The sequence below is a fragment of the Melozone crissalis genome, unplaced genomic scaffold, assembly GCF_028551555.1.
Source record: "Melozone crissalis strain CALT ecotype California unplaced genomic scaffold, PUWL_Pcris_2 ptg000692l_1, whole genome shotgun sequence".
Classification (NCBI taxonomy): domain Eukaryota; kingdom Metazoa; phylum Chordata; class Aves; order Passeriformes; family Passerellidae; genus Melozone; species Melozone crissalis.
In genome coordinates this window covers 30,244-48,965 of record NW_026536355.1, presented here as the reverse complement: position 1 = coordinate 48,965, position 18,722 = coordinate 30,244, and the positions used below count along the sequence as shown (strand labels likewise).

Genomic DNA, 18,722 nt, shown 5'->3' with positions numbered 1-18,722 from the left:
ACCCCACATCTAACTGCATATCCAGCCCCACCCTGTCCCCACACTGACCCCCTGTCCCCTATATCTGACCCACATCTAACCCCACACTGACCCCATATCTAACCCTATATCTGACCCATATCTCCTCACCCTGACCCCACACTGACCCCATATCTCCCCACACTGTCCCCTATATCTGACCCATATGTAACCCCATATCTGACCCATGTCTCCCCACACTGACCCCTATATCTGACCCACATCTGACCCATATCTGATCCCATATCTCCCCACACTGACCCCATATATCCCCACATCTGACCCCACACCTGACCCCACCCTGTCCCCCATATCTGACCCATATCTCCCCACACTGACCCCTATATCTGGCCCACATCTGACCCATATCTGATCCCATATCTCCCCACACTGACCCCATATATCCCCACATCTGACCCCACACCTGACCCCACCCTGTCCCCTATATCTGACCCATATCTCCCCACATTGACCCCTATATCTGACCCACATCTGACCCATATCTGACCCATATCTCCCCACACTGTCCCCTATATCTGACCCATATGTAACCCCATATCTGACCCCCATATCTGACCCACATCTAACCCCCTATCTGACCCATATCTCCCCACACTGACCCCATATATCCCCCACATCTGACCCCACCCTGTCCCCCATATCTGACCCATATCTCCCCACATTGACCCCTATATCTGACCCACATCTGACCCATATCTCCCCACACTGACCCCCATATCTGACCCCACATCTGACCTCATATCTCCCAACAGTAACCCCACATCTGACCCATGTCTGACCCATGTCTCCCCACACTGACCCCCATATCTGACCCACATCTGACCCATATCTGACCCACATCTCCCCACACTGACCCCCTGTCCCCCCCACCGCCGTCCCTCAGGTGGCCAAGCAGCAGGAGCAGTCGGCCACGACGCAGAAGGCGGAGCGCGAGGTGACCAAGATGGTGGTGGTGATGGTGCTGGGCTTCCTGGTGTGCTGGCTGCCCTACTGCTCCTTCGCGCTCTGGGTGGTGACGCACCGGGGACACCCCTTCGACGTGGGGCTGGCCTCCATCCCCTCCGTCTTCTCCAAGGCCTCCACCGTCTACAACCCCGTCATCTACGTCTTCATGAACAAGCAGGTGGGGACTCGGGGACAGTGGGGATGATGGGGACAATGGGGACATGGGGACAGTGTGGGTGGCGGGGATGGTGGGAGTGATGGGGACAATGGGGGACGGTGGGGATGTGGAGATGATGGGGGTGATGGGGACAGTGGGGACAGTGGGGACAGTGGGGACAGTGGGACAGTGGGGACAGTGGGGACAGTGGGGGTGATGGGGACAATGGGGCAGTGGGGACAGTGGGGGTGATGGGGACAATGGGGCAGTGGGTGTAATGGTGGCATCTACGTCTTCATGAACAAGCAGGTGGGGACTCGGGGACGGTGGGACAATGGGGACAATGGGGACATTGGGGACGGTGGGACAGTGGGGGTAATGGGGACCATGGGGGATGATGATGATGTGCGTGGTGGGGACGTTGGGGACAATGGGACAGTGGGGCAGTGGGGCATGGGGACAGTGGGGGCAATGGTGGCATCTACGTCTTCGTGAACAAGCAGGTGGGCACACGGGGACGTGGGGACAGTGGGGACAATGGGGACAGTGGGGACAATGGGGACAGTGGGGACAGTGGGTACAATTGGGGCAGTGGGGGCAATGGGCACAGTGGGGGCGATGGTGGCATCTACATCTTCATGAACGAGCAAGTGGGCACACGGGGACGTGGGGACAGTGGGGGACAATGGGAACAATGGGGACAGTGGGGATGGTGGGGACAGTGAGGGTGGTGGGGACAATGGGGACAATGGGGACAACGGGGATGGTGGAAATGATGGAGACAGCGAGGGTGGTGGGGTAATGGGGACAGTGGGGGCAGTGGTGACGATGGGTACCAGGGGGCAGTGGGGGGGGATGGGGATCTCTGTGGGTCCGGGCTCTCTCTGTGGGTCTGGGGTCCCACATGCCGCCCCCTGCCCGCCCCCGCAGTTCCGCTCGTGCATGCTCAAGCTCGTGTTCTGCGGCCGGAGCCCCTTCGGGGACGATGACGACGTGTCAGGCTCGTCGCAGGCCACGCAGGTGTCCTCGGTGTCCTCCAGCCAGGTGTCCCCGGCGTAGGGGCTGCCCCACGGCTGCCCCACGGCTGCCCCACGGCGGGGCCGCCCCACGGCGGGGCTGCCCCACGGCTCTGCCCCATGGCGGGGCTGACCCACACTGGGCTCAGCCCTATATCGGGCTGTGCCCCACTCTCGGCTCAGCCCTATATCGAGCTCTGCCCCACAGCAGGCCCAACCCAGCCAGGGCTGCCTCACACTGGGCTCAGCCCTACATCGAGCATTGCCCCACAGCGGGGCTGCCCCACGGCTCTGTCCCACGGCGGGGTTGCCCCATGGTGGGCTCAGCCCTATATCGAGCTCTGCCCCACATTGGGCTCGGCCCCACGTAGGGCTTGGCCCTATACTGGGCTCGGTCTCACAGTTCTGCCCCACATTGGGCTCTGCCCTATATCGAGCTCGGCCCTATATCAAGCTCTGCCCCACAGCACACTCAGCCCTATATTGAGCACTGCCCCACAGCGGGGCTGCCCCACAGCGGGCTCGGCCCTATATCAGGCTCTGCCTTGTATCAGGCTGTGCCCCACATAGAGCTGTGCCCCACATTGGGGTCTGCCCCATATCAGGTTTGGCCCTATATCCAGCTCTGCCCCACACCGGGCTCTGCCCCACTCTGTGCTCAGTCCCATATCAAGCCCTGCCCCATATCAGACTTAGCCCTATATTGAGCTTGACCCTATATAAGGCTCTGCCCCACATCGGGCCCTGCCCTATATTGAGCTCTGCCCCATATCAGGCTCAGCCCCACACCAGGCTCTGCCCTATATCAAGTTCTGCCCCACACCGGGCTCAGCCCTATATCGGGCTCAGTTCTGCCCTATGGAGGGCTCTGCCCCCCACAGTGCTGCCCCACGGCTCTGCCCCACATCGGGGATGCCCCACAAAGGGCTCTGCCCTATATCAGGCTCTGCCCCACACCGCTCTCAGCCCCACGGCAGCTCTGCCCCCCCGCTATGGGGCAGCCCCATGGCTCCATTGTACATAACCCCCCCCCCCCCCACCCCCTGCATTAAACCCTGGAGACGCAGCCGCTGCCTCTGCTTTGCCCCACAAGTGCCCCACAAGTGTCCTCCAAGTGCCCCACAAATGTCCCACAAGTGCCCCACAAGTGCCCCCAATGCCCCACAAGTGCCCTACAAGTGCCCTCACAGTAACCCCATAGCACCAGGTGCCTCTGCAGTGCCCCCAGCCCCACAAGCGCCCCCAAATGGCCCCGTGTTGCCCCCCAGGTGCCCCCCGGTGCCCCCCAGGTGCCCCGCAGTGGGGCGCGCGGCCGAGTTCTGCCAGTAGTGAGCTTTTTGTGCAGGAAAAAGTTCAGAACTAGCGGAATTCCGGCCGCACGGCCCGGGGGGACACGGGGGGGACACCCATGGGGACACCCCATAGGGGACATCCCATAGGGGACATCCCATAGGGGACATCCCATAGGGGACACGGGGGGAACACCCCATAGGGGACATCCCATAGGGGACACGGGGGGAACACCCCATAGGGGACACCCATGGGGACACCCCATAGGGGACACCCATGGGGACACCCCATAGAGGACACCCCATAGAGGACATCCATGGGGACACCACACAGGACATCCATGGGGACACCCCAGAGGGGACACGGAGGGGACACCCATGGTATACCCCATAGGGGACACCCCATAGGTGACACCACATAGGGGACACCCAAAGGACATCCATGGGGCACCCCAGAGGGGACACCCCATAGGGGACACCCCGTAGGGGACACCCATGGGATACCCCAGAGGGGACACCTCAGAGGGGACACCCATGGGGACACCCCACAGGGGACACGGGGGGGACACCCATGGTATACCCCATTGGTGACGCCCCATAGAGGACACCCCATATGGGGCACTCCACCGGGGACACCCCATAGGGGACACATGGGAGACACCACATGGGGACACCCATAGGAACACCCCACAGGGGACGCATGGGTGACATCCCACAAGGGACACCCCATATGGGACACCCCAGAGGTGACACCCACGGGACACCCCATGTGGACACCCTATAGGTGACACCCCGTATGGGGCACCCCACAAGAGACACTCACGACGACACCCACTGCACCCATTGAGGTCCTTGGTGGCCCCACAGCAGCTCGTGGTGGCCCCACAGTGACCCACAGCACCCAGTGATGGCCCCACAGCACCCACTGGTGGCCCCATAGCGACCCACAGCAGCCCCACAGCACCCACTGGTGGCCCCACAGTGACCCACAGAGCCCCCCCAGAGCCCCCCAACCCGCTCCCCCCGGGCCCCCCAGCACTTACCGGCCGCCCCCCGGGATGGGGGTGGGAGAGATGGGGGGTGGGGGGCAGCGCCCGCCCCCTTTGTCCCCCAATTTGGGGGGGTCCGAGCGCTCCCCAACCCAAAATCCCCCCCTGGAACCGACGGGAACCCCCAGAGACCCCGAAAAGCCTCCCCAGGGACCCCCGGAACGGCCCCAAAACCGCTCAGAACTGCCCCAAAACCGCTCAGAACTGCCCCAAAATCCCTCAGAACTGCCCCAAAACTGCTCAGAACGGCCCCAAAATCCCTCAGAACTGCCCCAAAACCGCTCAGAACTGCCCCAAAACCGCTCAGAACTGCCCCAAAACCGCTCAGAACTGCCCCAAAACCGCTCAGAACTGCCCCAAAATCCCTCAGAACTGCCCCAAAACCCCTCAAAACTGCCCCAAAACCGCTCAAAACTGCCCCAAAACCCCTCAGAACTGCCCCAAAATCCCTCAGAACTGCCCCAAAACCGCTCAGAACTGCCCCAAAACCCCTCAGAACTGCCCCAAAACCACTCAGAACTGCCTCAAAACCCCTCAGAACTGCCCCAAAACCGCTCAGAACTGCCCCAAAACCGCTCAGAACTGCCCCAAAACCCCTCAGAACTGCCCCAAAATCCCTCAGAACTGCCCCAAAACCGCTCAGAACTGCCCCAAAACCGCTCAGAACTGCCCCAAAACCGCTCAGAACTGCCCCAAAATCCCTCAGAACTGCCCCAAAACCCCTCAGAACTGCCCCAAAACCGCTCAGAACTGCCCCAAAATCCCTCAGAACTGCCCCAAAACCCCTCAGAACTGCCCCAAAACCCCTCAGAACTGCCTCAAAACCCCTCAGAACTGCCCCAAAACCCCTCAGAACTGCCCCAAAATCCCTCAGAACTGACCCAAAACCGCTCAGAACGGCCCCAAAACCGCTCAGAACTGCCCCAAAACCCCTCAGAACTGCCCCAAAACCGCTCAGAACTGCCCCAAAACCGCTCAGAACTGCCTCAAAACCCCTCAGAACTGCCCCAAAACCCCTCAGAACTGCCCCAAAACCGCTCAGAACTGCCCCAAAATCCCTCAGAACTGCCCCAAAACCCCTCAGAACTGCCCCAAAACCGCTCAGAACTGCCCCAAAACCGCTCAGAACTGCCCCAAAATCCCTCAGAACTGCCCCAAAACCGCTCAGAACGGCCCCAAAACCGCTCAGAACTGCCCCAAAACCGCTCAGAACTGCCTCAAAACCGCTCAGAACTGCCCCAAAACCGCTCAAAACTGCCCCAAAACCGCTCAGAACTGCCCCAAAACCCCTCAGAACTGCCCCAAAACCGCTCAGAACTGCCTCAAAACCGCTCAGAACTGCCCCAAAACCGCTCAAAACTGCCCAAAACCGCTCAGAACTGCCTCAAAACCCCTCAGAACTGCCCAAAACCGCTCAGAACTGCCCCAAAACCGCTCAGAACTGCCCCAAAACCGCTCAGAACTGCCCCAAAATCCCTCAGAACTGCCTCAAAATCCCTCAGAACTGCCCCAAAACCCCTCAGAACGGCCCCAAAACCGCTCAGAACTGCCCCAAAACTGCTCAGAACTGCCCCAAAACCGCTCAGAACTGCCCCAAAACCGCTCAGAACGGCCCCAAAACCGCTCAGAACTGCCCCAAAACCGCTCAGAACTGCCCCAAAACCGCTCAGAACTGCCCCAAAATCCCTCAGAACTGCCCCAAAACCGCTCAGAACTGCCCCAAAATCCCTCAGAACTGCCCCAAAACCGCTCAGAACTGCCCCAAAACTGCTCAGAACTGCCCCAAAATCCCTCAGAACTGACCCAAAACCGCTCAGAACGGCCTCAAAACCGCTCAGAACGGCCCCAAAACCCCTCCCCAGACCCTCCCCCAGAGAAACCCCCGAACCCCCCGACCTCCCTGGACCCCCCAAACGCCCCCCAGAACCCTCCAGACCCCCCAACATCCCCTCAGAACCGCCCCCAAAACCCTCAAAACCGCCCCAAAACCATCCCAGACGCCCCAAAACCATCCCAGACGACCCCCCGAGACCCCCAGACCCCCCAAACCCGCCCCATCTCCCCACAGGAGCCCCCCGAAACCCTCCAGATCCCCCCAGACGCCCCCCAACATCTCCTCAGATCCGCCCTAAATCCCTTCCTTAAAACCGCTCCAAAACCATTCAAAACCACCCCAAAACCGCCCCAAAGCCCCCCAGACCCCCCAAACCCGCCCCATCTCCCCCCCGGAGCCCCCCGGGCCTGTCCGCGCGCCGCTCCGCGCCCCCTTTTCCCCGGGGGGGGGATTAAAGTTTCCGTGTCCCCCCTAATCGGACTCCCCCGGGGCGACCCGAAAATCCCGGGATTAGGGGGGGGGGGCGGCTCCCGGGGGGGGGGGGGGGGCGGGATTGAGGTCAGGCCTGGGGGGCCCCTCTGGGGTGACCCCCCCGGGCAGCGCCCCCCAACCCCCGGGACCCCCCAAAGGGTGCGGAATGGGGGGGGGGGGGGGGGGGGGGACGACACCCCAGGACCCCAAATTGGAGCCCCCCAACCCCCCCCCCCCCCCCCCCATCGTTAATCCGTCCGTCCGCTCCCAATTAACCCCATTGGGTTAATTGCTAATTAGGGCTGAGGTTATTTTTGGGGGGGCGGTGGGGCTCCTCCCCCCCGTGCCCCACTTGGCCCCGAGCCGGAGCCCCCCGTGATGTAACGCGGCACCGTGACCCCGATATGGGGGGCGCGACCCCAAAATGTGGGTCAGGAGGGGGTGCCGAGGGCCCGGTGTGGGGCGGGACCCCAAAATGTGGGGCGGGAGCTCAAAATGTGGGGCGGGAGGGGGTCAGGGCCCCGATGTGGGGCAGAACCCCAAATGTGGGTCAGGACACCCCGATGTGGGGCAGGACCCCAAAATGTGGGGCGGGAGCTCAAAATGTGGGGTGAGAGCTCAAAATGTGGGGTGGGATCCCAAAATGTGGGGCGGGAGGGAGTCGGGACCCTGCTATGGGTGGGAGGGGGGTCAGGAGCCCGATGTGGGACCCGACCCCAAAATGTGGGTCAGGAGGGGGTCCCGAGCCACCGGTGTGGGGCAGGACCCCAAAATGTGGGGCGGGAACTCAAAATGTGGGGTGGGAGCTCAAAATGTGGGGTGGGAGGGGGCCGGGACCCCGCTATGGGGTGGGAGGGGGGTCAGGAACTTTATGTGGGGCAGAACCCAAATGTGGGTCAGGACACCCCGATATGGGGCAGGACCCCAAAATGTGGGGCGGGAGGGGCTGGGGAGTCCCTGGTGTGGGGCAAGACCACAATGTGGGTCAGGAGGGGTCCTCGATTCCCCAGTGTGGGTCAGGAGGGGTTCAGGACCCCGCTATGGGGTGGCTGGGGCGGGTCAGGACCCCGCTGTGGGGTGGGAGGGGGGTCAGGAGCCTTATGTGGGGCAGAACCCCAAATGTGAGTCAGGACCCCCCGATGTGGGGCAGGACCCCAAAATGTGGGTCAGAAGGGGGGTCAGGACTTCAATGTGGGGCAGAACCCCAAATGTGGGTCAGGAGGGGGCCCCGACCCCCAATGTGGGGCAGGACCCCAATATGGGTCAGAAGGGGGTCAGGACACCCCGATGTGGGGCAGAACCCCAAATGTGGGTCAGGAGGGGGTCAAGACTCTGCTATGGGGCGGGAAGGAGGTCAGGACCCTATTGTGGGGCAGGAGGGGTTCAGGACCCCCCGATGTGGGGCAGGAGGAGGGTCAGGACTTCTCTATGGGGCAGGAGGGGGGTCAGGACCTCGATGTGGGTCAGGAGGGGGGCTGGGACCCAGATATGGGGCGGAGGGGCTCCAGGACCCCTCAATGTGGGTCAAGACCCCCCCAAAGTGGGTCAGGAGGGGGTCAGGACCCCGCTATGGGGCTGGAAGGGTGTCAGGACCCCCATGTGGGTCAGGACTCCGCTATGGGGTGGGAGGGGGGTCAAGACCCCGATGTGGGTCAAGAGGGGGCTGAGACACAGAATTTTGTGGGGCGGGGCGCCGGGACACCCCGCTATGGGGCAGGAGGGGGTCGGGACCCCAATGTGGGGCAGGAAGGGGGACAAACACCCCGCTATGGGGCAGAAGGGGGGTCAGGACCCCGATGTGCGGTAGGAGGCACTTGGATCCCGCTATGGGGCAGGAAGGGGGTCAGGACCCCGCTATGGGGCAGGACCCCACTGTGGGGCTGTGTCACATCCCAGCGCTGCTCCTGGGGGGCTCAGCCCCACACTTGGGGGTCCCGGGGGAGCCAATTTGGACCTCGGGCGGGGTGGAAATTATCCAAGGAAACCTCGGGGCTGTTTGTGACCAACGCCCCATTTTGGGGGTCCCGGGGGGGTTTTGGGGGTCCCGATTTCCATCCCGGGGGTCCCGGGGGGGTTTCTGGGGGTCCCGATTTCCATCCCGGGGGTCCCGTTCGGATCCCGGGGGTCCCGTGGGGGGCAGTTCGGGCCCCGGGGGGGCAATTTGGATGGAAATTATCCAAGGAAACCTCGGGGCTGTTTGCGATGAACGCCCCATTTTGGGGGTCCCGGGGGTTTCTGGGGGTCCCGGGGGTCTCTGGGGATCCCGATTTCCATCCCGGGGGTCCCGGGGGTCTCTGGGGATCCCGATTTCCATCCCGGGGGTCCCGAGGGGGCCAATTTGAGTCCCGGGGGGGCCAATTTGGATCTCGGGGGGGGGGGGTGAAAATTATCCAGGGAACCTCAGGGCTCTTTGTGATGCACGCCCCGTTTTGGGGGTCCCGGATATTTCTGGGGGTCCCGGGGTTTCTGGGGCTCCCCATTTCCATCCCGGGGGTCCCGTTGGGATCCCGGGGGTCCCGAGGGGGGCATTTCAGACCCCGGGGGGGGGGGGCACAGCGCCCAGGAAGCAGCGGGGGATTAGCGCTGGCGTCAATCCCATCAGCTCACCCCGGCTGCTCAGGTGAGCCCGGGCCGTCCCCCCCCGGATCCGCGCGGCCCCAATTAAGGGCTCAGGGACGGGATTTTGGGGGGGGGTCGGGGCTAATCCGGGGGCGGGGGGGGGTTATAAGAGCAGGGGGGCGCGGCTGGCCGGGGCAGTGGCGCTGGTGGCACTTGGGGACGATGGCGACGGGAGTTTTCGACGGGGCGGTTTTCGCCGCGCGCCGGCGTCACGACGACGACGACACCACGCGCGACAGCATCTTCACCTACACCAACAGCAACAACACGCGCGGTGAGCGGCGGCGACACGCGGGGACACCGCGGGGACACCGGGGGAGGGGGCCTGGGGCAGTTCTGGGGCAGTTCTGGGGCGGTTTTGGGGCGGTTTTTGGGGAGTTTCGGGGTTGGCGGTTGTGTATCTCAGTGGTAGATACACGCGTGGTGAAGATATTGGGGACATTTGGGGACATGAGGGGACACTGAAGGACATCAGGGGACACTGAAGGACATCAGGGGACACTGGGGGACATGGGGGGAGGGGACCTGGGGCAGTTTTGGGGTGGTTTTGCAGCGTTTTGGGGTTGGCGGCAAGGTACGCCAATAGTAGAGATGAGCGCAGTGAAGATATTGGGGACATCAGGGGACACAGAGAGACATGGAGGGACAGTGGAGGACATCAGGGGACACTGAGGGACACTGGGGGACACTGGGGGACATGGAGGGAGGGGGTTTGGGGGAGTTTTGGGGCAGTTTTGAGGAGTTTTGGGGTCAACGGACATCAATGGCAATGACGCGCAGTGAAGACATGGAGGGACATGGGGGACAGCGGGGACAAAAAGGGGCAGGAGGGGACATCAGGGGTGACCAAAAGGCACAAAGGGACATGAAGGGACATGAGGGGACATGAGGGGACACAGGAGGAGCATTTTGGAGGGGGTTTTGGGGGAGTTTTTGGGATCAACGATCAACATATGCCGACTCATATTGATGGGAATGACACAGTGAAGATGTGGGGGGACATGGGGGGGACACAGAGGGACACAAAGGGACACGAGGGGACACAGAGGGACATGAAGACAGACAAAGGGACACCAGGGAATCATTTTGAGGGAGATTTTTGGGGAGTTTTGAGGAGTTTTGAAGAGTTTTGGGATTAATGATCAAAGTACGCCAACCCACACCAATGGCAGTGAAGATGTTGGGGGACATGAGGGGACATGAGGGGACAAGAGGGACATGAAGAGACACCAAAGGACACCAGGGGAATAATTTTGAGGGAGATTTGAGGGAATTTTGAGGTCAACACCAACCTCCACCACCACCGCCACCACCCCCAGCAGCGACACGAGGCGACGCAGGGTGACGCAGGGTGACGCAGGGTGACACGAGGTGACACGAGGGTCACCCACGGCCACCACCGCTGACCCCGCTGCGCCCCCCAGGTCCCTTCGAGGGCCCCAACTACCACATCGCCCCACGCTGGGTGTACAACCTGACGTCGCTGTGGATGATCTTCGTGGTGATCGCCTCGGTGTTCACCAACGGGCTGGTGCTGGTGGCCACGGCCAAGTTCAAGAAGCTGCGGCACCCCCTGAACTGGATCCTGGTCAACCTGGCCGTGGCCGACCTGGGCGAGACGGTCATCGCCAGCACCATCAGCGTGGTCAACCAGATCTTCGGCTACTTCATCCTGGGCCACCCCATGTGCGTCATCGAGGGCTACACCGTCAGCGCCTGCGGTCAGTTGGGCTGGGGACACGGAGGGGGGTTGGGGACATGTGGGGGGTGTGGTCAGTTTGGGGGTGGGGTGGGGTTGTGGTCAGTGCCTGTGGTCAGTTGGGCTGGGGACACGGTGGGGATGTGTGGTCAGTGCCTGTGGTCAGTTGGGTTGGGGACACAGGGGGGATGTGTGGTCAGTGCCTGTGGTCAGTTGGGCTGGGGACACGGTGGGGATGTGTGGTCAGTGCCTGTGGTCAGTTGGGTTGGGGACACGGTGGGGATGTGTGCTCAGTGCCTGTGGTCAGTTGGGTTGGGGACACGGTGGGGATGTGTGGTCAGTGCCTGTGGTCAGTTGGGTTGGGGACACGGTGGGGATGTGTGGTCAGTGCCTGTGGTCAGTTGGGCTGGGACACAGGGGGATGTGTGGTCAGTGCCTGTGGTCAGTTGGGCTGGGGACACACGGGGGGGGGGGGTGGTGTGGGGTATGGGCAGTGCCTGTGGTCAGTTGGGCTGGGGACACGGTGGGGATGTGTGGTCAGTGCCTGTGGTCAGTTGGGCTGGGGACACGGGGGGGATGTGTGGTCAGTGCCTGTGGTCAGTTGGGTCGGGGACACGGTGGGGATGTGTGGTCAGTGCCTGTGGTCAGTTGGGCTGGGGACACGGTGGGGATGTGTGGTCAGTGCCTGTGGTCAGTTGGGCTGGGGACACGGTGGGGATGTGTGGTCAGTGCCTGTGGTCAGTTGGGCTGGGGACACGGGGGTGTGGGGTCTGGGCTTGTGGTCAGTTGGGCTGGGGACACACGGGGGGGGGGGTGTGGGTATGGGCAGTGCCTGTGGTCAGTTGGGCTGGGGACACACGGGGGGGAGGGGGGGTGGGTATGGGCAGTGCCTGTGGTCAGTTTGGTGTGGGGGTGTGGTCAGTGATTGTGGTCAGTTGGGCTGGAGAATTGGGGGGGTGCGGGCAGTGCCTGTGGTCAGCTTGGTGTGGGGATATGGGATGGGGGTGTGGGCAATGCTTGTGGTCAGTTGGGTGTGGGGGGGGTGGGGGGTGGGCAGTGCTTGTGGTCAGCACCTGTGGTCAGTTAGGCTGGGGTGTGGTCAGTGCTTGTGGTCAGTTGGGGACAGGAGGATGAGGGATGGGGTGGGGCGTGGGATGTGGGTCATGGATGTAGGGCTGGGGTTAGGGTCAGGGGTGTAGGGCAGGGATGTGGGGCAGGGATGAGGGTCAGGGACATGGGGCAGGGATATGGGGCTGGGATATGGGTCAGAGATGAGGGTCAGGGATATGGGACAGAAATATGGGGCTGGGATGTGGGGTGGGATGTGGGGCAGGGATGTGGGTCACAGATGTAGAGCTGGGGTTAGGGTCAGGAGTGTAGGGCAGGGATACGGGGCAGGGATGAGGGTCAGGGATGTGGGTCACAAATGTGGGTCAGGGATATGGATCAGGGACTCTCTCTGGGTCTGGGCGCTGTGGGGCAGCCCCACAACCACCCCAAACCCCCGCAGGAATCCCAGCGCTGCAGTTCCTGTCCACCCTCCCCATAGCAGGGACTGGATGCTATGGGGCTGTCCATGGGGTTCTATGGGGCTGGGCTCTATAGGGCCGTGTTCTGTGGGTCTGGGCGCTGTGGGGCAGCCCCACAACCACCCCAAACCCCTGCAGGAATCCCAGTGCTGCAGTTCCTGGCCATCCTCCCCACAGCAGGGACTGGATGTTGTGGGGCTGTCTATGGGGTTCTATGGGATCCTATGGGGTTCTATGGGTCTGGGCTCTATAGGGCCGTGTTCTGTGGGTCTGGGCTCTGTGGGGCAGCCCCATAACCACCCCAAACCCCTGCAGGAATCCCAGCGCTGCAGTTCCTGTCCACCCTCCCCACAGCAGGGACTGGATGTTGTGGGGCTGTCTATGGGGTTCTATGGGATCCTATGGGGTTCTATGGGTCTGGGCTCTATAGGGCCGTGTTCTGTGGGTCTGGGCTCTGTGGGGCAGCCCCATAACCACCCCAAACCCCTGCAGGAATCCCAGTGCTGCAGTTCCTGGCCATCCTCCCCACAGCAGGGACTGGATGTTGTGGGGCTGTCTATGGGGTTCTATGGGATCCTATGGGGTTCTATGGGTCTGGGCTCTATAGGGCCGTGTTCTGTGGGTCTGGGCTCTGTGGGGCAGCCCCACAACCACCCCAAACCCCTGCAGGAATCCCAGCACTGTGATCTCTGGCCACCCTACCCACAGCAGGGACTGGATGCTGTGGGGCTGTCTATGGGGTTATCTATTGCGTTCTATGGGGTTCTGTGGGTCTGCGCGCTGTGGGGCAGCCCCATAACCACCCCACACCCCTGCAGGCATCACGGCGCTCTGGTCGCTGGCCATCATCTCCTGGGAGCGCTGGTTCGTGGTGTGCAAACCCTTCGGCAACATCAAGTTCGACGGGAAGCTGGCGGTGGCCGGGGTCCTCTTCTCGTGGATCTGGTCCTGCGCCTGGACCGCGCCCCCCATCTTCGGCTGGAGCAGGTGGGGAGGGGTCTCCAGGGCCTGGGGAGGGGTCCGGGGGTGGCACGAGTGTCCCCAGAGGGTGTTTGGGGTGGCACGAGTGTCCCCAGGGGGTCACAGAGGTGGCACGAGTGTCCCCAGGGGTATTGGGGGGGGGTGACACGAGTGTCCCCAGAGCTGTCAGAGGCTCCACGGGTGACCCGAGGGTCCCCAAGGTGGGTCTGGGGGTGACCCCCTGAAGGTTCCCAGGGATCCCCCCAGATCCGGATCCTTTCTGAGGAATTTGGGGGGGTGTCCCTATTGTCACCCCTGAGCCCCCAATGTCCCCCTGACCCCACAGGGGTGACCTGGGTGTCCCCAGCGGTGGCTCCAGAGGTTCCCCAAGGCTGACCCAGGTGTCCTCAGTGATACCCGAGGGTCCCCGAGGTGGGTCTGGGGGTGACCCCCCGAGGTTCCCAGGGATCCCCCAGACCCGGATCCTTTGTGAGGAATTTGGGGGGGTCCCCATTGTCCCCCCAGACCCCCAATGTCCCCCCATGGCAGGTACTGGCCCCATGAGGGTGACTCAGGTGTCCCCAAGGTGGGTCTGGGGGTGACCCCCCCAATATCCCCAGGGATCCCCCAGACCCAGAACCTTCACAAGGAATTTGGGGGTGTCCCCATTGTCACCCCTGACCCTATGGGGGTGTCCCAGGTGCCCCCAAGATGGGTCTAGGTGTGACCCCCTGAGATCCCCTGGGGTTCCCTGGACCTGGATCCTTTGTGAGGAATTTGGGGGTGTCCCCATTGTCCCCCCAGACCCCCAATGTCCCCCCATGGCAGGTACTGGCCCCATAGGGATGACTCAGGTGGGCCTGGGGGTGACCCCCCGAGGTTCCCAGGGATCCCCCAGACCCGGATCCTTTGTGAGGAATTTGGGGGGGTCCCCATTGTCCCCCCTGACCCCCGCTGTCCCCATGGCAGGTACTGGCCCCACGGGCTGAAGACCTCGTGCGGGCCCGACGTGTTCAGCGGCAGCACGGACCCGGGCGTGCAGTCCTACATGGTGGTGCTGATGGTCACCTGCTGCTTCTTCCCGCTGGCCGTCATCATCTTCTGCTACCTGCAAGTGTGGCTGGCCATCCGTGCGGTGAGGAGAGAGCCCCCCAAAAAAATCTGAGACAAAAAACCCAGGGAAAAATTCTGAAATGAAAAAAACTCGGGGGAAAAAAGTCCAGAATTGAAAATACCCCGGGGAAAAAAAATTCTGAAATGAAAAAAAACCCGGGGAAAAAAAAATCCTCAACTGAAAAAAACCCCTAGGGATAAAATACTGAAAAAGGAAAAAACCCGGGGGAAAAAATCCGAAATTGAAAAAGCTCCGGGGAAAAAAAAAACGGAACTGAAAACAAAAAGGGGGAAAAAAAATCCCGAACCAAAAAATTCCCGGGGAAAAAATACAGAAAGAGAAAAAAAAAAGCGGGGGGAAAATCCTGATACAAAAAAAACCAAAAAAAACCAAAAAAAAAAAAACGGGGAAAAATTCTGAACTGAAAAAATCCCGGGGAAAAAACATAGAAACAAACCAAAAAAAAAAAAAAACACAAAAACAGGGAAAAAAAATCCTGAACAAAAAATCCCCTAAACACCCCCTTTAATCCCTGCAAACCCCATGATAACCCCCAGGACACCCCCCCAAAACGCCCCAATCTCCCCCCCCCCCCCCCAAACACCGTGAGGAGCCCCCTGACCCCCCATGTTCCCCCCAGGTGGGAAGGAGTCACCCTTTATACCCCCTACACCGCAGATACTCCCTATAAACTCCTCCTGGAGCCCCCCCAAACCCCACAATCCGCCCCCTGACCCCCTGTGTCCCCCTCCCCAGGTGGCGGCCCAGCAGAAGGAATCACCCCAGATACCCTTTTAATCCCCCTAGACCCCATGATAACCCCATGAAAACCCCCCCAAACCCCCTGAGGACCCCCCCTGACCCCCCCATGTCCCCCTCCCCAGGTGGCGGCCCAGCAGAAGGAGTCAGCCCAGATGCCCCCTATACCTCCCCAAACCCCACAATAAACCCCTCAAACCCTCCCAAAGCCCCCAATCTGCCCCCAAACCCCCTGAGCCCCCCGCAATGACCCCCCTAACCCTCCAATCTCCCCCTCCCCAGGTGGCAGCCCAGCAGAAGGAGTCACCCCAGATACCCTTTTAATCCCCCTAGACCCCATGATAACCCCATGATAACCCCCCCAAACCCCTGAAGACCACCCCTGACCCCCCCATGTCCCCCCTCCCCAGGTGGCAGCCCAGCAGAAGCAGCCACCCCAGATACCCTTTTAATCCCCCCAAACCCTGTGATAACCCCATGATAACCCCCCCAAAACCCCTGAGGACCCCCCCTGACCCCCCCATGTCCCCCTCCCCAGGTGGCAGCCCAGCAGAAGGAGTCACCCCAGATACCCCTTTAACCCTCCCCAACCCCATGATAACCCCCCTAGACTCCCTCCAGGGCCCCCCATGAGCCCCCTAACCCTTCAATCTCCCCCTCCCCAGGTGGCGGCCCAGCAGAAGGAGTCAGCCCAGATACCCTTTTAATCCCCCTAAACCCCATGATAACCCCCCCAAACCCCCTGAGGACCCCCCCCCCCTGACCCGCCGTGTCCCCCTCCCCAGGTGGCGGCCCAGCAGAAGGAGTCGGAGTCGACGCAGAAGGCGGAGAAGGAGGTGTCGCGCATGGTGGTGGTGATGATCCTGGCCTACTGCTTCTGCTGGGGGCCCTACACCATCTTCGCCTGCTTCGCCGCCGCCAACCCCGGCTACGCCTTCCACCCGCTCACCGCCGCCCTGCCCGCCTTCTTCGCCAAGAGCGCCACCATCTACAACCCCATCATCTACGTCTTCATGAACAGACAGGTGAGGGGCACGCCTGGGGACAGCTGGGCACACCTGAGCACACCTGGGTACAACTGGGTACACCTGAGCACACCTGGGGACAGCTGGGCACACCTATGGGCATGGGGACACAGCCAGGACATGGGGTATGGGACATAGGATATAGGATAGAGCCACCATCTACAACCCCATCATCTACGTCTTCATGAACAGACAGGTGAGGGACGCACCTGGGGACAGCTGGGCACACCTGAGCACACCTGGGTACAACTGGGTACACCTGAGCACACCTGGGGACAGCTGGGCACACCTGGGGACAGCTGGGCACACCTATGGGCACGGGGGATATGGGATATGGAACATAGGATAGGGACAGGGTCACCATCTACAACCCCATCATCTACGTCTGCATGAGCAGACAAGTGAGGGACACACCTGGGACACACCTGGGATACACCTGGGGACAGCTGGGGACAGCTGGGGACACCTGGGTACAGCTATGGGAATGGGGATATGGGGTATGGGATAGAGCCACCATCTACAACCCCACCATTTACATCTTCATGTCCTCTTGTCCCCCGTCCCCTCCTGCCCCCTGTCCGTCCCCACTGTCCCCTGTGTTCCCCCGTCCCCTCCATCCCTGCATGTCCCCTGTGTCCCCCATGTTCCCCTCATCCCCTGTCTGTCCCCGTGTCCCCTGTCTGTCCCCATGTCACCTGTGTCCCATCTGTTCCATGTGTCCCCTACATTTCCCCTGTCCCCTGTGTCCCCGTGTGTCCTCCTTTACCCCGTGTCCCTCCATCCCGTGTCCCCTGTCTGTTCCCCCTGTCCCCCTGTCTGTCCCCATTGTCCCCTGTCTGTCCCCCTCTGTGTCCCCTGTCTGTCCCCCTGTCTGTCCCCATTGTCCCCTGTCTGTCCCCCCTGTCCCCTATCTGTCCCCATTGTCCCTTGTCCATCCCCTGTCCCCCCATCCCCGGTGTCCCCTGCCTGTCCCCATTGTCCCCTGTCTGTCCCCCTGTCCCCTGCCTGTCCCCATTGTCCCCGTGTGTCCCCGCAGTTCCGGAACTGCATCCTGCAGCTCTTTGGCAAGAAGGTGGACGATGGCTCCGAGGTCTCCACCTCCCGCACCGAGGTGTCCTCGGTGTCCAACTCCTCCGTGTCCCCCGCCTAGGGACCCCCGCCGCCCCCTCCCCAATAAAGCTTTGTACCTCCCAGACAGTCGAGCGCCAGTGTCACCTCCCCGCGCCGCCCGTGTCACCTCCCCGCGCTGGCCCCCTGTCCCCAAGGGGCTGGGGATCCCCAATGTCACCTCCCTGTGCTGGCCCTGTGTCCCCAAGGGACTGGGGGTCCCCAGTGTCACCTCCCCGTGCCACCCGTGTCACCTCCCCGCGCTGGCCCGGTGTCCCCGAGGGGCTGGGGGTCCCCGGTGTCACCTCCCCATGCCACCCGTGTCACCTCCCCACACTGTTCCCGTGTCCCCAAGGGGCTGGGGATCCCCAATGTCACCTCCCTGCTCTGGCCTGGTGTCCCCAGGGGGATGGGGGTCCCCAGTGTCACCTCCCCGCGCCGCCCGTGTCCCCAAGGGACTGGGGATCCCCAATGTCACCTCCCTGCTCTGGCCTGGTGTCCCCAGGGGGCTGGGGGTCCCTAGTGTCACCTCCCCGCGCAGCCCATGTCACCTCCCTGTGCTGGCCCCATGTCCCCAAGAGGCTGGGCCCCCCTCCTTGGTGTCCCCAGGGCGCTGGGGTTGTCCTCCTTGGTGTCCTCAATGTCCCCAGGGGGCTGGGGGTTCTCATTGTCCCCCTCTTTAGGTGTCCCCAGTGTCCCCAATGGCTCTGGGGGTCCCCTCTTTGGTGTCCCCAATGTCCCCAAGGGGCTGGGGGTCCCCAGGGTCACCTCCCTGCACTGGCCTCGTGTCCCCAGGGAGCTGGGGGTCCCCTCCTTGGTGTCCCCAGTGTCCCCAGAGCGCTGGGGATTCTCACTGTCCCCCTCTTTAGGTGTCCCCAATGGCTCTGGGGGTCCCCTCTTTGATGTCCCCCGTGTCCCCAGGGGGCTGGGGGTCCCCTCCTTGGTGTCCCCAATGTCCCCAGGGTACTGGGGGTTCTCAGTGTCACCTCCTTGGGAGGGTGTCCCATGTCCCAGTGTCCCAGGGGTCGCCAATGTCACCCCCCAACGTCCCCTTCGATGGATTTCCATTGTCCCCACGGCTCTGGGGGTCCCCAATGTCCCCTCCTGGGG

At 62.3% G+C, this 18,722-nt stretch overlaps 1 protein-coding gene across 1 annotated transcript; it reads left to right on the top strand.

Annotated features, from left to right (window-relative positions):
- The first annotated feature begins 9,581 nt into the window (after nucleotides 1-9,581).
- Nucleotides 9,582-17,655, top strand: LOC128950518 (red-sensitive opsin). Its single transcript, XM_054295387.1, has 6 exons — nucleotides 9,582-9,693; nucleotides 10,844-11,140; nucleotides 13,466-13,634; nucleotides 14,577-14,742; nucleotides 16,266-16,505; nucleotides 17,542-17,655. Exons 1-6 carry the CDS (start codon nucleotides 9,582-9,584, stop codon nucleotides 17,653-17,655), a joined length of 1,098 nt encoding a protein of 365 aa, XP_054151362.1.
- The last annotated feature ends 1,067 nt before the right edge of the window (nucleotides 17,656-18,722 follow it).

Coding starts and splice junctions, on each gene's coding strand:
- LOC128950518 (XM_054295387.1), top strand. CDS start 9,582: ATGGCGACGGGAGTTTTCGACGGGGCGGTTTTCGCCGCGCGCCGGCGT. Junction 13,635..14,576: donor CCCATCTTCGGCTGGAGCAG/GTGGGGAGGGGT, acceptor TCCCCATGGCAG/GTACTGGCCCCACGGGCTGA. Junction 14,743..16,265: donor TGTGGCTGGCCATCCGTGCG/GTGAGGAGAGAG, acceptor CCCCCTCCCCAG/GTGGCGGCCCAGCAGAAGGA.